Below are 18,034 nucleotides of genomic sequence, written 5' to 3' on the forward strand. Positions count from 1 at the left end.
ACTGACCAGCTCTCAGACAAATACCACCGTGATGACTGTAGTGAAAGAAGTTCAGTTATAATTCACACAGGAACAGAAAAACTTCATTAATGATTGCTGAAATGAGAAGGCATGCAAAACTCTAAAATGCTCACGATTAAAGCTTTTAGCACCTGAAGTATTTAGTACCTAAAACTCATTGGACCAACATTGTGCCTACAGGAGCCAAATCTAAGCACTAAGCCTCTCTCCAATTTCTAGAGGAGGCTTTCAGGAAAACATTTTGAGGTATACCAATTGAAAGGTTAACTAATGAATCAGCAGCCTTAGCTTTCAGGTCTCCTGGTGTGCACTACCGTCTGTAAAACAGCCAACAAGCAGCACACAAAACGGCTCGTTCAGAAAGCAAACAGGCAAATCGTTACTGAATAAAAGCTTTACCTCCGCTCGTTGCGTGCGGGGCAAAACAGACGACTTTTCAATGGCGTAAACATCCACCGAGTAGAGACGCGCTCCTTGCTCCCTGTCCAAAATGGCAGCCGTCTGGATGACACCAGTATGGCGCCCGATGGTGAAGAGGCGCCCAAGGCTCTTGTCTTCGCATCGGACGGACACGATGTAATATTCCACCTGAGCTTCGGAGCCGCGCGGACTCGCCGCTTCGATAGAGATCACATTTGTCCCAATAGGCTCACCTTCTTTTAAGATGGTTATGTATTTCGGCTGAGTGAAAACAGGCCCGTCAACCCCTTGCAGAATTATAGTCATCTCGGTGGTGGATTTTCTCCTTTCAGGGCCAAGATCCGTAGCAGAAACTATGAGATTGTATATGAGCTGAGAAGGCACCAAAGCTGACGCTACTCTTAAATCCCCGCTATAGCGATCCACAATGAAGGTTTCGGTATCTCCATTGACTATTTCATATTCCACCTCTCCGTTGGCACCCTCGTCAGGATCTGCAGCAATAATTGTCGTCAGGATCGAACCAATCACAACCGAGGGGTCCGCGGCGAGAGCGTTTTGCGATATGAACACGGGAACATTGTCATTTTGATCCGTCACCAAAATCGTCACGTTCTTCAAAGCAAATCGCCTGGACTCCACAGGAACGGCCTGATCGGTGGCTTTGACCGTCAACTCAAAGAGATTAGCAAATTCGCGATCTATTTCAGCATTAGTAAATATCGTCCCTCTCACTTCATCTATACGGAAATGATTGCCCCTTGGCATCTGTTGAATGATTGCATACGTTAGCTGCCCATTAATATCCGCATCCGGATCATGAGCAGTCACGGAGAGGACAGAGCTACCAACAGGCACGTTCTCGACAATAGATTTAAAGATATCCCCTGGAGGAAAATTAGGAGGGTTGTCATTGAAATCCCTAACGTGTATCACCACTGACATTGTAGATGACCGTGGTGGCCTTCCTTGGTCTTTTGCCGTTATATTCAGCTTATAGAGAGATTGTGTCTCAAAGTCCAGTTTCTTTGCAAGAAAAATACTACCGGTGTTGGGACTGATGCTGAAGGTCCCGTGATTGTTTGTCCCCGTAATGCTATAGTGGAGGTCAGCATTGTCACCTGAATCAGAATCAGTGGCAGTGACAGATGACACAAGTTCACCAACTCTCATGTTTTCCAAGACATCCACTAACAAGGTTGATTTAGGGAAGGAAGGGCTGTTGTCATTTTCATCCAGTACGTCAATGCTCAACACGCAAGTTGAACTTAGGGGAACTGCTCCAGAGTCTACCGCTTGGATCACAAGCGAATACGACGCAGTAGCTTCGTGATCCAGTTTGCCCACTAAGGTTACTTGGCCTGTGCTACTATCTATTGCAAACTGTTTTTCTTCATTTCCCTTTATTACAGAGTAGTGAATTAACCCATTAACTCCTTCATCAACATCTGAGGCAGAAACTCGCAGAACCTGCGTCAGATTTGCTGCCAATTCCGATATAGTAGCTTGGTAGAGATCCTTCAAAAATTTGGGGGCATTATCATTGATGTCTTTCATGTAGATTTGTACAGTTGCCTGATCCTTTAGAGGCTTTGGCAACCCCTGATCTGTTGCTATTACAGTGAGACTAAACACTGCGGCACCCCTTTGTCTCATAAGAGCTTCTCTGTCAAACTGATGAGTGCTTCTTATCTCCCCGGTTACCGTGTTCAGCTCGAAATCTGGCTGCATATGCTCAAATGAATACCTGACTTCACCATTTGGCCCAAAGTCTTTATCTACAGCATTTATTTTACCTACATACGATCCACCTCTCTGCTCCTCTTCAAAATAAAAGACATAGTTGGTACTGTTGAACAGGGGCCTGTTATCATTTACATCCTCCAGAATTACAGTAACGTTCACAGTAGCATTGAGCGGTTCTACTGCTCTATCAGAGGCAACAACCAGTAAAATATACCTTTCCTGAAGTTCACGGTCCAGTTCACTTTTTATATACAGCTGACCATCTGGGAATACGCCAAAGGCATCCCCAGTATTTCCTTCCATTATACTATAAGCTATTTCACCGTTCACTCCCGAGTCTTTGTCAGAAGCCTGCACCTTAAAGAACCTGGAATTCACAGGCTCTGACTCCAAAATAGTAATTTCATAGGAGAGCTGGTCAAACACAGGTGGGTTATCGTTTACATCATGGACAGAGACAGTCAGGATGAAGTTAGAGGACAGCTGCGGCACCCCCATATCTGAGGCCAGGATTTCAACCTGGTAAGAGCCAGCATTTATGTCAAGTGGCCCCGCTAAGCTTATGGCACCTGTTTGTTCATTGATCGAAAACAAGCCCTTCGGGTTTTGCTTAAGGCTGTAAAGGACCACACCATTAACACCTTCATCAGGATCAAGAGCTTTGGCCTGGAATATGGTATGCCCAGCTTTCCAGTTTTCAACCACATTTACACTTTCCACCGCATGAATAAAGTGGGGGGAATTGTCATTTAAATCTTTGACAGTTATATTGACCATAGCATCTCCCGTTATCGCCCCACCACTAGCAACCACCTTCAGCTGGTAAAATGCTTGCTCTTCCCTGTCAATAACACTGGCCGTGGTGATCTTCCCCGTCACCCTGTTGATGGCAAACATGCCCCTTTGGTCACCCGTCGTAATAAGGTAACTGATGTTGGTGTTGAGGTCCATGGTGGAAGCAAAGACAGTACCTACGTGGTAACCTAGGGCAACATTTTCAAAGACAACAAAACTGTACATGCCCTGGCTGAAAACAGGTGGATTGTCCTGGGTGTCCAAGACAGTGATGGTGACGATGGCTTGGTTCTGCGACTGAAGATGGCCACCATCAGTGGCCACGACCTGCAACTGGTAAGCAGTTTTCTCCTCCCTGTCAAGGGCTATTTTTGTTGTGATGACCCCCGTCTGGCCATGGACCTGAAACCTGGAGGTGTCTCCAGCTGAGATGCTGTACTTGACCGTCCCATTGGGTCCCAGATCAGGGTCCGTGGCAGACACTGTGGTCACATAGGTTCCAGCTGGCTCATTCTCTTGGATATGGGCAAAATACTGAACGGGGTAGAACACAGGGCTATTGTCATTCACATCCAGCAGACTCACATTCACTCGAGCTATCGAAGAGAGGGGAGGAGAGCCTAAATCAGTGGCCAGGACCTGCAGGGAGAAGTGAGCCTGCTCCTCCCGGTCCAGCTGCGAGATGGTGCTGAGCTTGCCCGACACAGGATCCAAGCGAAAGATCCGGCGAGGGGCCACCGAGGAGGGGCCAACCGCTGCCAGCGCCGGCTCAGCTTCCTGCAGGGAGAAGCGGACAGTCCCATTGTCCCCCAGGTCCCCATCCGTGGCGCTCAGGACCAGCAGCTCAGTTCCTGATGGGGAGTTTTCAGCCAGGGACACCTGGTAGCCCTCGGGTTGACTGAAGCGAGGTTTGTTGTCGTTGACGTCCAGGATGGTCACCACCAGCTGCGCGTAGGAGAACTTGGGCTGCACCCCCTGGTCACGGGCGCTGATGTTGAGCACCACCTGAGAAGCAGTCTCCCTGTCCAGCCCGCTGGAGATGGACGTGCCTGCAGCGTGCCCAGCGGTGCCACCCTCAGGGCCGGCCGTGGTGACCAGCCCGCTGTGCTCGCTGATGCGAAACCAGCCAAGCTCGTTGCCCGAGACGATGCTGTACTTGAGGTTGGCGTTGAGGCCCGAGTCACGGTCCGTGGCACTCAGGCCCCGCACGTAGCTGCCCAGGGGCACCTCCTCACTGATGTTCACCCTGTAGACCAGCTGCCCGAAGACGGGGGGGTGGTCGTTAATGTCATTCACAAAGATCACCAGGCTAGCGACCGACGAGCGGCTCACAGGAGCTGCCACCACCCCATCGGGGGAAAGGGCAGAAGTAGGGGACCCCGGGGGTGGCGGCGGGGCTCCGTAGTTATCTGCCACCGCCACCGTAAGGTTATAGGCTGGGATGCGCTCCCGGTCCAACGCGGCTGCTACCTTTATAAGGCTGAGGTTGGGTACCTTACTGCTGTGCACCTCAAAGTGCCGCTGCTCGTTTCCCGCCAGGATCGACACAGAGATGTTCCCGTTGGCCGCGGGGGAGTCGGCGTCGCTCACCGTCAGCAGGGCTACCACCGTGCCAGGGGCTGCGTTCTCGTCCACGGAGGCAAAGCGGGAGGTGGCCGGGAAATAGCGAAACTTCACCCGGGGCTCGTTGTCGTTGACGTCGAGCAGGCGGATGAGGGCCTCGGCCCGGCCGCTGAGAGCCGGCACCCCTCGGTCCATGGCCTGCACAGTCAGCGAGTACTGCTGCCGCATCTCATAGTCCAAGCGCTCCCGGATGCGGATCACCCCGCTTTCGGGGTCCACCTCAAACGGGAGGCCGCCAGCTTCCTCCCCACCGCCGCCATCACCTCCTTCCAGGCGGTAGCGGATGTCAGCGTTGGTGCCTTCATCAGCATCAGCTGCGGCCACCTGGAGAACGCTGGCCCCAACAGGCGCGTCCTCGGGCACTCGTGCCTGGTAAAGAGTCTGGCTGAAGATGGGTGGGTTGTCATTGATGTCCTGGATGGTGACGTTGACCTGAAGGTACCCGCGCCGACGGGGCTCGCCCTTGTCCTCCACTTGCACCAACAGCTGGTAGGTGGGGGTGGCCTCCCGGTCCAGCCCTCCCCGAGAAACCAGGTGCAAAAAAGCTCCTTCCCCGCTGGGGTTGAGGGTGATGTTGAGGCGGAAACGTCCCTCCTCGTTGCCGGCCACAATGCGATAGGAGCCGTGGTCTACGCCGTTAGTGCCGCTGTCAGCATCGGTGGCCGTGTCCAGGATAAGCTGGCGCCCGCTGCCCGTGTCCTCCTTGAAAGTCACCACGATGGAGGGGTCGGGGAAGACGGGCGCGTTGTCGTTGAGGTCGAGCACCAGGACCCGCACCTCGCTGGGGTAGGTCGGCTGGCTGGAGAGCACCACCAGGTCCACCACGTCGCTGGCCAGGCTCTCGCGGTCGATGGTGGCGCGGGTGTGGAGGGCCCCCGAGGTGGCGTTGATGGCGAAGAGGGCGTGATGCTCGCTCAGGCGGTAGGTGAAGCCGGGCCGGGTGGCGATGGTGCCCACCCAGGTACCCGGCGGCTGCTCCTCCAACACCTGGAAAACTTGACGGGGCTCCGCGGCGGCGCCCAGCGGCAGCAGCAGCGACAGCAGCAGCAGCGGGGTCCCGCGGACGGCGGCGGGGCGGCCCATGGCGCCCCGGGGGGGGGGCAGCACCCCGAGGCGGGGACCCCAGGGGTCCCCTTCCCCCCCTACCGCTCCCGCTTACCCTCCCGCTCTCTCTCTCTCTCTCCCCCTTCACTCACGGAGGCTCCGCTCGCCCTGTCCCGCCCGGGACGGGAGCAGACCCGCCGGCGCGCCGCGCTCACGGGGCGCTCCGCTGCTGCTGCTGCTGCCGCCGCCGCTTCTCCCGCCGCCGCTCCGGGGCTGGGGGGCGGCCGGGGGCTCCGCGCCGCATCGCCGCTCAGCAGCCGCCGCCGTCGCCGTCGCTACCGCCGGGACCCCCGCGCTCCGCCGCTCCTCAGCAGCGGCCGCCGCCCCGCCACCATGCCCGGCCGCGGGCGCTCACCGGCGATGGCGGGACGCCGCCGGGTTTGTAATCCAGGGCCGCGCCGCTCGTCCCCGCCGCCGCCGCTGCTGCCGCCGCCGCCGCCGCCCGGCCCCAACTTTGCCCGGCGCTCATTGATCCCTTCCCTCTTGACGCCCGGGGCCGGCTCCCCCCTCGGCCTCCCATTGGCCGCCCCGCCCACCGCCGCCCCGCCCACCGCGCCCGCCCCGCCCCTCCGCCCGGCGGGGGCCCCGCCGCCCCGCGCACCTGGGGGGGGGGGGGGGGGGGGGGGGCGGCCGCCGCGGCCGCGGAAAGTTGGGCGGGGGGGGGGGGGGGTGGGATGCGCGTCCCGCCGCCCCCTCTCTCCGCTGAAAGGCGTTGGGTGTTGCGGGGGGGGGGGAATGTGCACCGAGGGACGCGGCGGGCGCTGCGCCTTCTTGGTTTAAAGCCGCTCTCGAAGGGGCGTGAGGGCTGCGCGGCGGCGGAGCCGCGACCCCCCCCCCCCCCCCCCCCCCCCCCCCCACCGCGATAAACTTCCAAGCGCACGGAGCGTAAAGCAGCAGCGCGGTGCCGGCCACCCCGGGACCCCGCCGCCCCCCCCTCCGTACCCGCCCCCCCCCCCCCCAACTTTCCCTCCGCCGCCGCCGAGCTCCACGCGTGGGCCGGGAGCGCCCTCTGCTGCCCCGCCGCCCTGCTGCGGGGCGGGAATTGGGGGGGGGGGGGGGGGGGGGGGGGAGGGAGGTGAAGCATCCCCTGGATGCAGGAGTATCCCCCGGAAACTGCATCCTTGGTGGCGGTGGGATCTCCGCCAGGCCGAAAGCCCCTTCCTCCCGAAAGGGCAGCGCCTTTGAACGACCGGGAAAGGTCCTAATCCCACCCGCCCGCCGTCACCACCGAGTGCGAGGACAGGGACAGCCCCGAAGCCAGCGGCGCCGGCGGAATAAAAGTCTGATATTGAGTTTGTTCATCTTTAAACCCGAGCGAGGGTGTAAGCGGGGCAGCTGACCCATTTGTAGGCAGCAGTTAAACCGGACAAGGTAAACCCAGCGTAGCCACGTCACAAATCAGCAAATACAGAGTTTATTTATCCTTGTGAGGCAGTTAATGAACCTGGCAAGGGGATTTTCCAACATGGAAAAATAAGAAAAGAGAGAAGTTAGGTGAAAAGAAATGAGGAGAAGGTATGAATAGTGCAGAGTTGGAAGAATAAGGTGTCAAAGGCAGTTTGTTCCCCCCTGTTCCCCTGGGTATTATGAAAAAAGGGGGACCAAACAAACATTAGCAGGAGTCTTGACTGGAAGCAGCTAGTAAAGCAGCAGCAGTGGTTCCTGCCCGTGGGTGGCATTGTCATCTAATGCAAAGGGATAATTTAGGCCACTATACTCCTGAAAATCCCCCTTTCTTTTAGGGGAAGGGCTGGTGTGGTGGGGAAGGCTGGTGCCCAGCGCTCCTCCCTGCACAGCCACCCCGTGCCAGCGCCGTTATTGCCCTGGGACGCAGCTTTCCTCCGCTTGTATTTAGCTTTGTGCTTTTCTGTAGCCGCTACCGACCTGGGGAAGGACTCTGTGCCTGGAAGCGCTCCACTTTTTCTAGCTGCACTGGTTCAGCAGGAGGTAGCAAGTTTACCTACAAACTCCCTCTGAGTGGAAACACCTCCTTCCCTCTTGCAAGGAGCTGGGCAGTAAATAGATGCGACAACTGAGAAGGGATCACCGGTCCTGCCCGGCTGCCGGGATCACATAAGGCTGTCAAGGTCTGCACCAGTTCTTTGATATTTAACTCCATCTACAGGCGTGCATCGACCCTTGCCTGCAGTGAGCAAATCGCTGGCTCTTCTCGAAAGGCAGCCCCACGTACCTAGGCAGCTTCTCGATTTTTATTACCAAAAATGCCCCCAGTTTAGATGAGGCGTTCAGAATCAGCAGAAAAACAACAGCAATAATGTATTTGCAAAGAAAAAAAGATTAGATGGGGTGGAGGGGGAGGATTACTGGCAGTAGTTAACATTAGCCTTAGCTAGACTAACTCTTCCAGCATTCGCCAGGGCTTAATCACTACAGGTTTTTCTCACTACGTGGGATTTTTCCCATCTGCCAGCTAAATTGGAGCCCCAAGTCAAACACACGGCACTAAGAAACGTGGTGGGCATTCTGACACCCCCTGGAAGGACTTCGGTCCATTCACGAATGAATCGGTCAGAATGTATCATTAACCAAGTATTTTATGTGTGGAACAGAAACAATCTTGTTCTAACATTTTTCAAGCTTTTCGGTGCCCACAGTTCGCACTTTCCTCTGGGCTCGTCTCTCAAACGTCAAAATTAAAAGTGCTACTACAAAAGTATGCAAATCCAAACAGACGAAAACTCAACATCAGCCTTTCAAACGCTGTATATCTGGGGTAAGCAAATTGCATAAAATTCTGGAAGAGAGTATCTAGACTAGATGTTAAAGCACGGGTTTATGCTATTCTACACCCTCACAAATAATGCCTGTTATTACCAGAATTATGGTACGTGCCCCTTGCATTATATTAACACAGATGATACACTGCAAACTTTTGCAACTCACATATGATAATAAATCAAACAATATCTATGTGTTGGTTTACAGGCCTTGTAATTTAATATTTGGAGTGATGTCGCTGATCGAATATGATGACTATAAATATCACCACGTTGTTTGAGAGAGAGGACTTGCTTAAGCCTTTTGTACCACAGACGTTAAGCTATCCTAGATGTATTTCTAGATACAAGACACCCACAAAAGAAAAAAAAAAACCCAACCCTTAAATTCCCGAAGTGTTTCAGTATCTAAAAATTCCATTCCATAGGATTCAGAAAGTGGGTTTTTTAAATCAAAAAGTTAATTTAGAAAATTATATACAATTTTACAGCAAATTTTCAGTTACCAAAACAATTTTGGGCAAAAATTTTTGATAACGTTCTTGTTGCAGCCGTATTATATTTTTAATGGGAGCTATTTCAAACATAGCCAAAGTCAGGAGATGTTTTAAGAACAACGATTTTCCTTTACTCTTTTGCTTTTGAAAAAAGTTATTTTAATGGTTAAGAAAAACAATAATCCATTGAAATTGAAGCAGCTATGGTAGATACAAACTGACACAAACCTCCCTGTGCTGTCACTGGGACTGTCAGCAAGATGTGTTTCAAACGAGTTAATGGAACAGTGTGATAAATCCCTCGGGATCCAGTCTCTCCTCTGTCACCGCCCCTAATTCTGCTTCCTGAACAATGAACAATTTGTTTATGTGAAGATTCGGATGTGACTGTCACAAACACTGCATTATTTCTACAGATCGGTGGTAAAAAGACAGGCCAGAAGGAAAAACAAAAAAAAAATAAAGGCAATCAGGAAAGCATGTTTGCCAGCCACAAGGTCACAGCCAGCGGCTCCCCTGGGTCCAGCTCGGGTGAGAACAGCGCCAGGGCTCCCCCCGTCTTGCCTTGAGAAAGGGTAGTTACGAGGAACTTGCTGGGGTAGGAAGCAGGAGAGAAATCACTCCTGCCCCCCAGCAGAGTTTGTCCGCGTTATTCAGACTGAAATAAAAAAACCCCTACGATTGTGTTGGCATAGTCGAGCTGCTAGGGAACTAAAGCACGTGGAACCTGTGACCATCTCCAGTGGAAGTGCTACCTGAGTTGCTTTAAAAAACCCTAAAATTCTGGGCACTCTAAGGAAGTTTTTTTTTTTTTGCTTAGCATGAGGTACCTAAGAGAGAGAAGAAAAAAGAAGCGAGGTCTCAAAACTCAGGGAAACCCCCCAAATTCTTCCCACTGGCACCTTTAAGATCTGTTTCCTCTTTGCAATTCTTAGAGCCTATGAATAACCCACGCAGAGAGACATCCTAACACAACTTCCACCTCACTCTGCATCAACACAACTTCCACCTCACTCTGCATCAGCCTAAGTCTGCAGTAGCTCTGCTTGTGTCGGTGGAATTACTCTGGTGATACCTCAGCATAAGTGTGGGGAGAGTTTTGACCCCTTTTAGATAAACACGAGTAAATTTAGACACAGCTAAGGCTGAGCTAGGAAATGTTCCACCACTCATAGCTTGTAAGAATGGAAATAAAGTGAAGAAAAGGTCATTTGGCACTTTTTTTTTGTCTTGCCTACAGCTCTGCTGATAACACAGCCCGGCACTTCATCAGGCTTTCACCTCCAGACACAGAAACACCAATCTAATCCCAACACCGTCCAGCTAACACTCCACTGCAAAGCCTGAACAGCGACCTCGCAGCGCCCAGTGTCAGCAGATCAACACGTCTGGCTGTCACGCTTAACGTGTGGCCAACGCTGTTTTGCCTCAAGTGGCAAACGATGCTGCTGAAACGTTGTGCTGGAAGGCACAGACAGTAGGAAAGCAAGGGGAGGGCTGGTGAATGAAGTGAAAAGCATCGTAGAAAGGAAGATTTTGAGCGTGTTTTCTTCCCGTGCAAGCTAAACACAAAATGGGATGCCTACCTCTCATCTCACACAGCCCTCAGAGGTCTCAGGTTTATAATCAGATACTACGACAGGCAGAGAATTTTGTTCCACGGCCAGAATGGAAACTGGTTACCGATGCACCAGATCGGGCAGGTAGGTTTCTCTGTCTGGTATTTTGATGAGCTGAAGGTGAGACCACCAGAGCCCTGTTTGATGCTCCGCACTCCTGAGCAACGTGGGACTTGGCCCTGGGCACCGTCCTCACTCCTCGCAGGCACCTGGAATCCTGCCCACACTCACGTCGTTACAGTTTTACCGTTGGGCTTGATGATCTTAAAGGTCTTTTCCAACCTAAAAGATCCTATGATCATCTACAGACCCCAGCTCCATTTATGGTAGGAGATGTCGGAGTCCGTTTAGGAAGGATTCGATCTTCTCACCTGCCTAGTGTCATTCCTGCAAGAGCACGTGGTGGAGCTGGAGGCTATTCCGAGGACGGCCCAGGACTTCCCAGGAAGTAGTTTCTAATTTCCCAGGAATGATGTATAAAGGAAATGTCACCACACGGCTCCAACGAGATATTCCCGTGCTCCTACGCGCAGCAATCAAATCCATTTACTTCTCATCAGCACTGCGCTGGGGAGCTTTGTAGTCAGGAAATTAGGCAGATATCTTCTTAAAATCTTAGCGTGTCCCAGAGACACAGCAACAGCTACCCTCTCGGTGTGAGCTATATACACAACTTGATGCTATGTTAAAACGTATTTTGGTCTGAGTTAGAGCTTCCCAGTGGGTAAAGATAACCAATAATACAGCTTATCTGGGGACATGACCACTCATTCTTACATTTTCACATACCGTGAGCTGTATCTCCGTCAAAAAGCATTCCAAATTGCTCCGGATAACTGACTTATCATTTCGCTACACCACACATCTTGTGTCAGCCAGCATTTTTGTCAGAATTAATTTTATTTCCTCCTAGACCGTTGATAAAGATCTGGAATGGTATTTGACCAAGACTACGTGGTTCCTGGCAAAGCCACTAAAAACACGCTAACAAAAGAAGGATGCCTTATTAACTCTGGTTTTTTTTGAGGTCTGTCAGTCCAGTTGTGTTACTGCATTGGACACAGACTGCTCTCTGAGCAGGGATATTTTATCGGGATTCATATGGGATTAAGTTAAATACTGTGAAGAACCCTAGTATCACTACTCACAAAACCAATACCAAACTCAATTTTTATTAGATTTTTTGTTCGTTTCTTAGATAAATCCTATTTTTAAAAGCATTACAAGCCAGCTTGGCATTCACTGCGATAGTTCTGTGCTTGCACACCACGGGAGCCTTCTCTGATTGCATGACAGACAACAGACTAACCAGTTGGTCCCCTCCAGCCTGTGTAAGTGTATAGCACTAATGTTTGACTGTCTTTTAGTATTTCATTGATATATCCAAGGATTTGTTTAAAATGAGCATTCCAGGTCCTGGAAGCCAATTCTAATTATTGTTCTTTCCTTTTTTTTTTTTTTTTTTTTTAAATGCACAGAATCCAGAAGAGCTGCTTTGCTGACATTATTTTACCCAGCCATCAGATGCCAGGAAAAAGAGACAAATTGTACAGTGAGCCCACAGCAGCTGCCAGGAATGGAGGAGAGCTGTCAGACCATTGAAAGCAGTTAACAAAAATATTTGTTTTCCTGGCAGAATTAGACCTCAGGCAAAATTTAAAGCACATACTTATATCAACATGTATCCGTCACCGCTTCAAGCCATGCTGCCTTATAGTCTTAGTGTTAAGTAGAAAGTCAATAAGCCTAATTTTACGATCTCGAAATACAATATAGGTGTCTAAACTAGCACTTGATACTGGGGTTAGGATTTAAGTCACATTTGTAGGTGCTCATGCTTGAGGTCAGTTGTCTATGCTTCTTTTATTTGGGGGGAATTAACTTCATTTTTATTTGTCAGTTTTGGGGAGGGAACGATTTCAGGCAGGATGGGGTAGATTTCCAGTTAGGAAAATAAGGTAGATTTCCAGCTATGTAGCTCACCAGGGTTTTGTGTGTTTTGTAAAGCTGTTATCATTTCACAGCAGCCAAGACAAGACCTACAGTTCTTGACTTGTACAGTAAATGCTGCTTTTTATTTCTTTTTTTTTTTTTTTTGTATGTGTGTTTGAAGAAAACAAATGTTTTCCTCATCAGTGGCCTAGTGTGAGTTTTTCCAGAAGCTTTTACCACAGGATCAGCCTTGTCATTACTCACATAAAGCAACATTTGATGATTTTTATTTGTTGGTGTTACAGCCTATGTTCCACACCTCAATGCCAGCTCAAGCCAGCTTATTTTATTGGCCTATAAAACCCCTCAGAGGTGATATTTCTATGTTCTGGCAGGGCTTTATTGGACACGCTATGGCAATCAAATTGCTGGAGAGATGTGAACATCCGCAGAGCAGCCCAAGAGATCAGGCTTCAGGCTGGTTTATCACCGGCACATTTTGGAATCTGCTTCCCCCCAGAAATATTGTTTCAGGCCCTAGACTAGCATGGTGATCAGAAATTCTAGGTCTTACATTAAAATTGCAGATTTCCCACTACAAAACCTGACATGGGTTTTATTAATTGTATTCTGTTAAATACACAGTTGCAAAGAATAAGAATTTAGCACCTTTTCTTACCAGCTTCTTGTTCAGATTCTTGATTTCCTAGAACATTTTGCTAGCTCTTTATCTGAAGATGGATTTGTCTTATTCCTCTGCCTTATTTGAGACATTTCTTTCTTAAGAGAGTGCAGCATCTGTTTGATGAATGAGTAATTCTAATCATTATTTTTGTTACTTTTACTGAGCTATTTCTCCATTGGTTCCTTTTACTAACCGCACTCAAATCTGCAACACCACTTTGCATTTCAGTTAGGGGCAGACAGGGTGGAAAACACCTTTGCTCCGTTGCTTTCTCTTTTGATGTCATAGGAATGAAATAGTGTGATAATATTTTTCTCAGGATGCAGTTTAGCAGTCATTGAGGCAGAAAAAATGTCAATTTAAATTAATAGGTATCGAACCCAACATTCACATTATTGTTCTGCGTAAAAATAGAGAGGTCTGAGTACAGGTGGCCAACTGTAGGGTGACAGGAGAGTTAGAAATAACCCAAGGCCTGCAGCCAAGAGCAAGCAAAGCAGCGGTATAACTGCAAATAATGCAAACATCCTGGCCAGAGGGTTCCTTTTTCAAAATTGCTTTTCTCAGGGACTTTCAGGAGTCGTTCATGGACCTCCCGAGGTCCACAATTCATCGGTTGAAAGATACATTTTTAAATCTGTAAATGCAAAGGTACACGATTGCTACTATTCCCAGAAAAAGAGTCGGCTCCCTGGGACTCGCATCATCATCATCATCATTTCTACCCAGGGCCTTTTGCTAAACGCTTTCACGGGGCTCAGAGCTACGGCCACAAGGCAGAAAATCTTTCTGGAAATTGATATGATATGATGAAATCCTATCTGCAGACACTGGCAGTGTCGTTATTTTCAACACCCCCCCCCCCCCCACTTTTCACTGGTTACAGAAAGAGCTGGCAGGAGTCAGCTATTTCTTTCGGCCCTTGCTATGGCTGTGCACTTGTCTCCTACCAAGGCTGCAAGGGACATTGCCAGGGCTCACGTGTCACTAAGTGGAGTGTGTTCATTTAAAAAAAAAAAAAAAAAAAAGGCAAAATAGAAAGTACATCGTGACATTATTGATGTGCCATGTTTAGTCCTCATGACATTCAAGTCTTACTTTCTCTGACACTAGAGAATTCAGGCTGAGATAGCTGTAGTGTCTTACTGAGCATCATGCCATGCCAGGCAGAGACAGAAGCCTCAGCTCTTCCCAGTCCGATTCGGTTCTCGGTTGCCTTCCCAGTCACACTAATGAGAGCTGAATTGGTCTTTTGATATTTAGCACTTAATAGACTCGCTGTGCTTGGAAAAAACCTTTAAAATGTTTTTCCAGCCTTGTTTTATAGCCTAGGAATATACTGGTCTGAACTTAGTAGTTTTAGTTTTCAACACCTGTCTGCAACAGTATGTTTTCTTTTTCCTTTAATGGCTACGGTACTCAGCAGTGCTCTTAACTGTATCTCGTGGCTGTGGCATTTCTGTTTTTAAATTAAGGTGGTTTTTTTTTTTTTAATAGCTCATGGCCTGGCTGGTGGTGAAACCCTGCTGAAGTCAGCAGCTGTCACATTTTTAAAGGTTTTTAAAAACTTCCTCTACAATTCGAGTGTTAAATTCAGCATTTTTCCCCCACTCAAAGTCAGATTCCCATCAAATGAACAGAAGATTCTCGTAAGTTCTGAACAGAAAAAAAGAAACACCACCCCCCCAAAAAAACCACCCAACAAAACCACAAACCACTACACAAAAAAAACCACCCAAACCCTAAACAAGTAGAAATCTTCAATTCTGAGACAAAACTGTACTAGATCTCCGGCACTTGTTAAGGACACCTTAATCATCCAAGAGAAAAATAAAGGGATTCTGAAAGTGATTGCTAATGCTTCTTTTTTTTTGTTCACTTCTTTCTTTCAAGTTTTGTCATGCTATTTTCCTTGTCACGAGATTTAAAAGCTTAAACAGCCACAGTAGGTTTGCATCATTCTCTCTTTGCACTGTAAAACTTCCCCAGCTGAAGTCAGACGTTTGTAAAATAACTGGAAAATATTGGAGTAAGGGGGACGTGTACGTTACAAACAGAAAATGCAAATTACAGGCAAGCTTTAATAACGTTCTGTTCACAGTGTGCCACTTATTCACAAAAAACCCACAACGCTTTCAGCAATTTTAGACGGACATACTTACTAAAGGTGATTTCGATACTGAAACTGTAATTTCCTGGGAACCCACAAGATGGTATAGTTCAGCTGAGAAGCAGCATCATCTACACCCAGTTACTATTGCCTGGACAATGAACATACAGCATTGTTAGCTAATTACTGATTAATTTTGCTAATGTTCCAGAAGCTCAATTTCAGCCTTTTTTTTTTTTTTCCCCATAATCTGTGTAAACATTTGGAAAGCTTTTCATTGCTTGCTTAGGCATTGTTATCTATTTGAAAGAAAGTGAATGAATGCATCTCATTACTCCCTCAAGCATCTGTATACCATACTCTGTAGATGGCATTCTCTCATCTGATGTGTTTAGTAATGAGATGCAACTCCTGACAGCAAGACATTGAGAAAACAGACTATTTGTCTTAAATCCAGTAAATCTGTAATACAGCTTAGTACATCAGTTACTGCGAAGCTTCTGGGCTTTTACTCAGACTTCATTAAAGAAAACAGACCTGCTTCTAAATCAGAAATACAGCCTATTATCCACTAAAACAGCTCTGCAAATCTGAAAGTTAAATCTGTTCTTCAGAGTCCAACAGCTTTACTGATAGTCTTCCTGATGTTAAGTGGTGCTTCACTGACTCTTGTCATGATGCCGTTTGTTCATGGAAAAGAATTAAAGCACCCACAGTGTTTCAAATGCAGTGTTTGAAGCAGAAGAGCCGTTAGTGCCAAAATGACTTGGAGCTCAGAAGAATAAAATTTTGGTATACATTTGGCCTACAATGGCAGCTATTTCAGCATGGACATAATTAGAGGATAAAGCAAAAAAGCTAGGAAAAAGTCCAGCTATAGAGATTTTTGGCATACATTACCATAACAGATATGCTTTCAAAGGCTGTCTCCATCAGTCATTGCACTGCTGGTCAGCAGAGCTGAAAGCACCACCCAAAAAGCAGCTCCTACTTCCCAGCATCCCACAACCCTTTGGCTAGATGCTACAGAAAAGAAAAAAAAAAAATAATTAAAAAAAAAAAAATAAATCAAATATAAAAATTAAAATAAAATATAAAAATGAAATAAAAAATGAAATAAAATTATAATTAAAACCCCCCAAAAGCAACCTAAACCTACACCTTAGCCTTTTCTAGAGGGCTTTACTTATAGCTGCTTATAAACCCAAATAAATGAGCTCATCTCGAGCTGTTGTTATGCAGAGGCAGCTGACAAGGCTCAGCCCCTGCTGATTACCTCCTCAGACTCATCTTTGGGATACGCTGTTGCTCAACCCAAGTTGCTAATAGGTAATAATCTGTGAAGAAACAGCAGGAATGCAATTTAAGCAAAAGACAGTATCTGCATAATATTCAGAAATGTGTACTTTCTATAGAGGGGAAAAAAAAACCAACCCATCTCTCTGAATTTTTTTTTTTAAATACCTTAAAAAACCTGCGAAGCGTTCAAGTGCCAACAGCATGCAGGCTCCGTACTGGCTTGTGTGAGATGTAAGTGGTGTGTAGGCCTTATCCTACGTTGCCTCAAAGCAAGTTACTATATTTCACCCCTGATAAAAAAAAATAAAGGTCTCAGAATTAAATCAGGCTCAGAATAACACAGAAGAAGACTTTTATGTCTTTATTTCTAGTATCACACGGTGATTTACTATGGAGACTTTTTGATACTGTAAGGAAAAACCTTGGGGCCTCCAGGCTGTACAGAAGGCGAAATACATCATGTTTTACGTTAATTAAACATTTCCTCTTTCACTGATTAGGTAACTAAGGTAGAGTTTTATTTTTACAAAAAAAACCCCAGCGATACTAAAATTCTGACATATTACGGAGGAACCCCAAGGGTCACTTTATATCACTACTTAACGTCATCCTAAAAAGTACCTTCCTTACTCTGGGGTAAAATATAACAAAGTAAGTGCTGAATGGGAATTGTAAATGGCAGCTGGAACTCGCATCGGGTGACGACAAAGGGGGAACGATGGCTTCGTGCCGGAGAAGCAGCCCGCGTGGCACCCCGCAATTTTGGCTCCCCCACGCTCAGGGCGTCCGTGCAGCCCCGGGAGGGGATCCCTGGCCATGCCGCCCTGCTGTGCCAGCTCCCTTGTCTCCCTGCAAGCTCCTTTTCCAAGGAACAGCAGTGCAGGATTTCAGGAGCGAGGCTGTGACCTTTGTCATAGCGCAGTAACAGCCAGGTGATACCCGCTGGGGATACCGGGGCAGTTCGCATCCCTGGCTTTCCTGAGGAAGAGCCGCATGACAGCCTTGGCGCTCACCTTTTCAAGGTTAGCTTCACCAAAAAAGAAAAAGGTAAGAAATATTTCCTTCCCAAGGTGGCTGAGTCCCAAGCAAAGGGTGGGTGAGAGCTGCTTTCTCCTGCAAGCCCTGCCCTGGTCACAGCAAGCACCTTACTGGGTGGTAAATGCCAACAGCCGCTCCTGGGAGCAGTCGTCTAAGGAATAAGTAAACTCTGATGAGCAGAATATTGCTCTAACCTTTGTGTACAGAACGGCTCCTTGAAGGGTGAGAGGAATTTGATAATACCAAGATGACAGATTTAACCTGGAGTTGGGCAAAATAAGAACTTTCTCTTGAAATTTGTTCAAGACGTTCACATGCACGTCTGGATACGCATGCAAGCCCTCCAGCAAACACAAAATAACATGAACTTCAACGGGAAGTTAGCCTCACCGTTACTTCATGTACTT

The 18,034-nt window shown here is 48.3% G+C and overlaps 1 protein-coding gene across 1 annotated transcript in view; it reads right to left on the minus strand.

The window, feature by feature from the left end:
• FAT4 (FAT atypical cadherin 4) overlaps window positions 1–5,688 on the minus strand; it is a 146,399-nt gene extending 140,711 nt beyond the window's left edge. The window contains exon 1 of the mRNA XM_086464371.1: window positions 421–5,688. Coding sequence (XP_086320497.1) covers window positions 421–5,688 — 5,268 coding nt within the window. The remainder of the gene's footprint in view (window positions 1–420) is intronic.
• Between the last annotated feature and the right edge of the window lie 12,346 nt (window positions 5,689–18,034).

This window comes from Leptosomus discolor, chromosome 4 (genome assembly GCF_034619465.1).
Source record: "Leptosomus discolor isolate bLepDis1 chromosome 4, bLepDis1.hap2, whole genome shotgun sequence".
Classification (NCBI taxonomy): domain Eukaryota; kingdom Metazoa; phylum Chordata; class Aves; order Leptosomiformes; family Leptosomidae; genus Leptosomus; species Leptosomus discolor.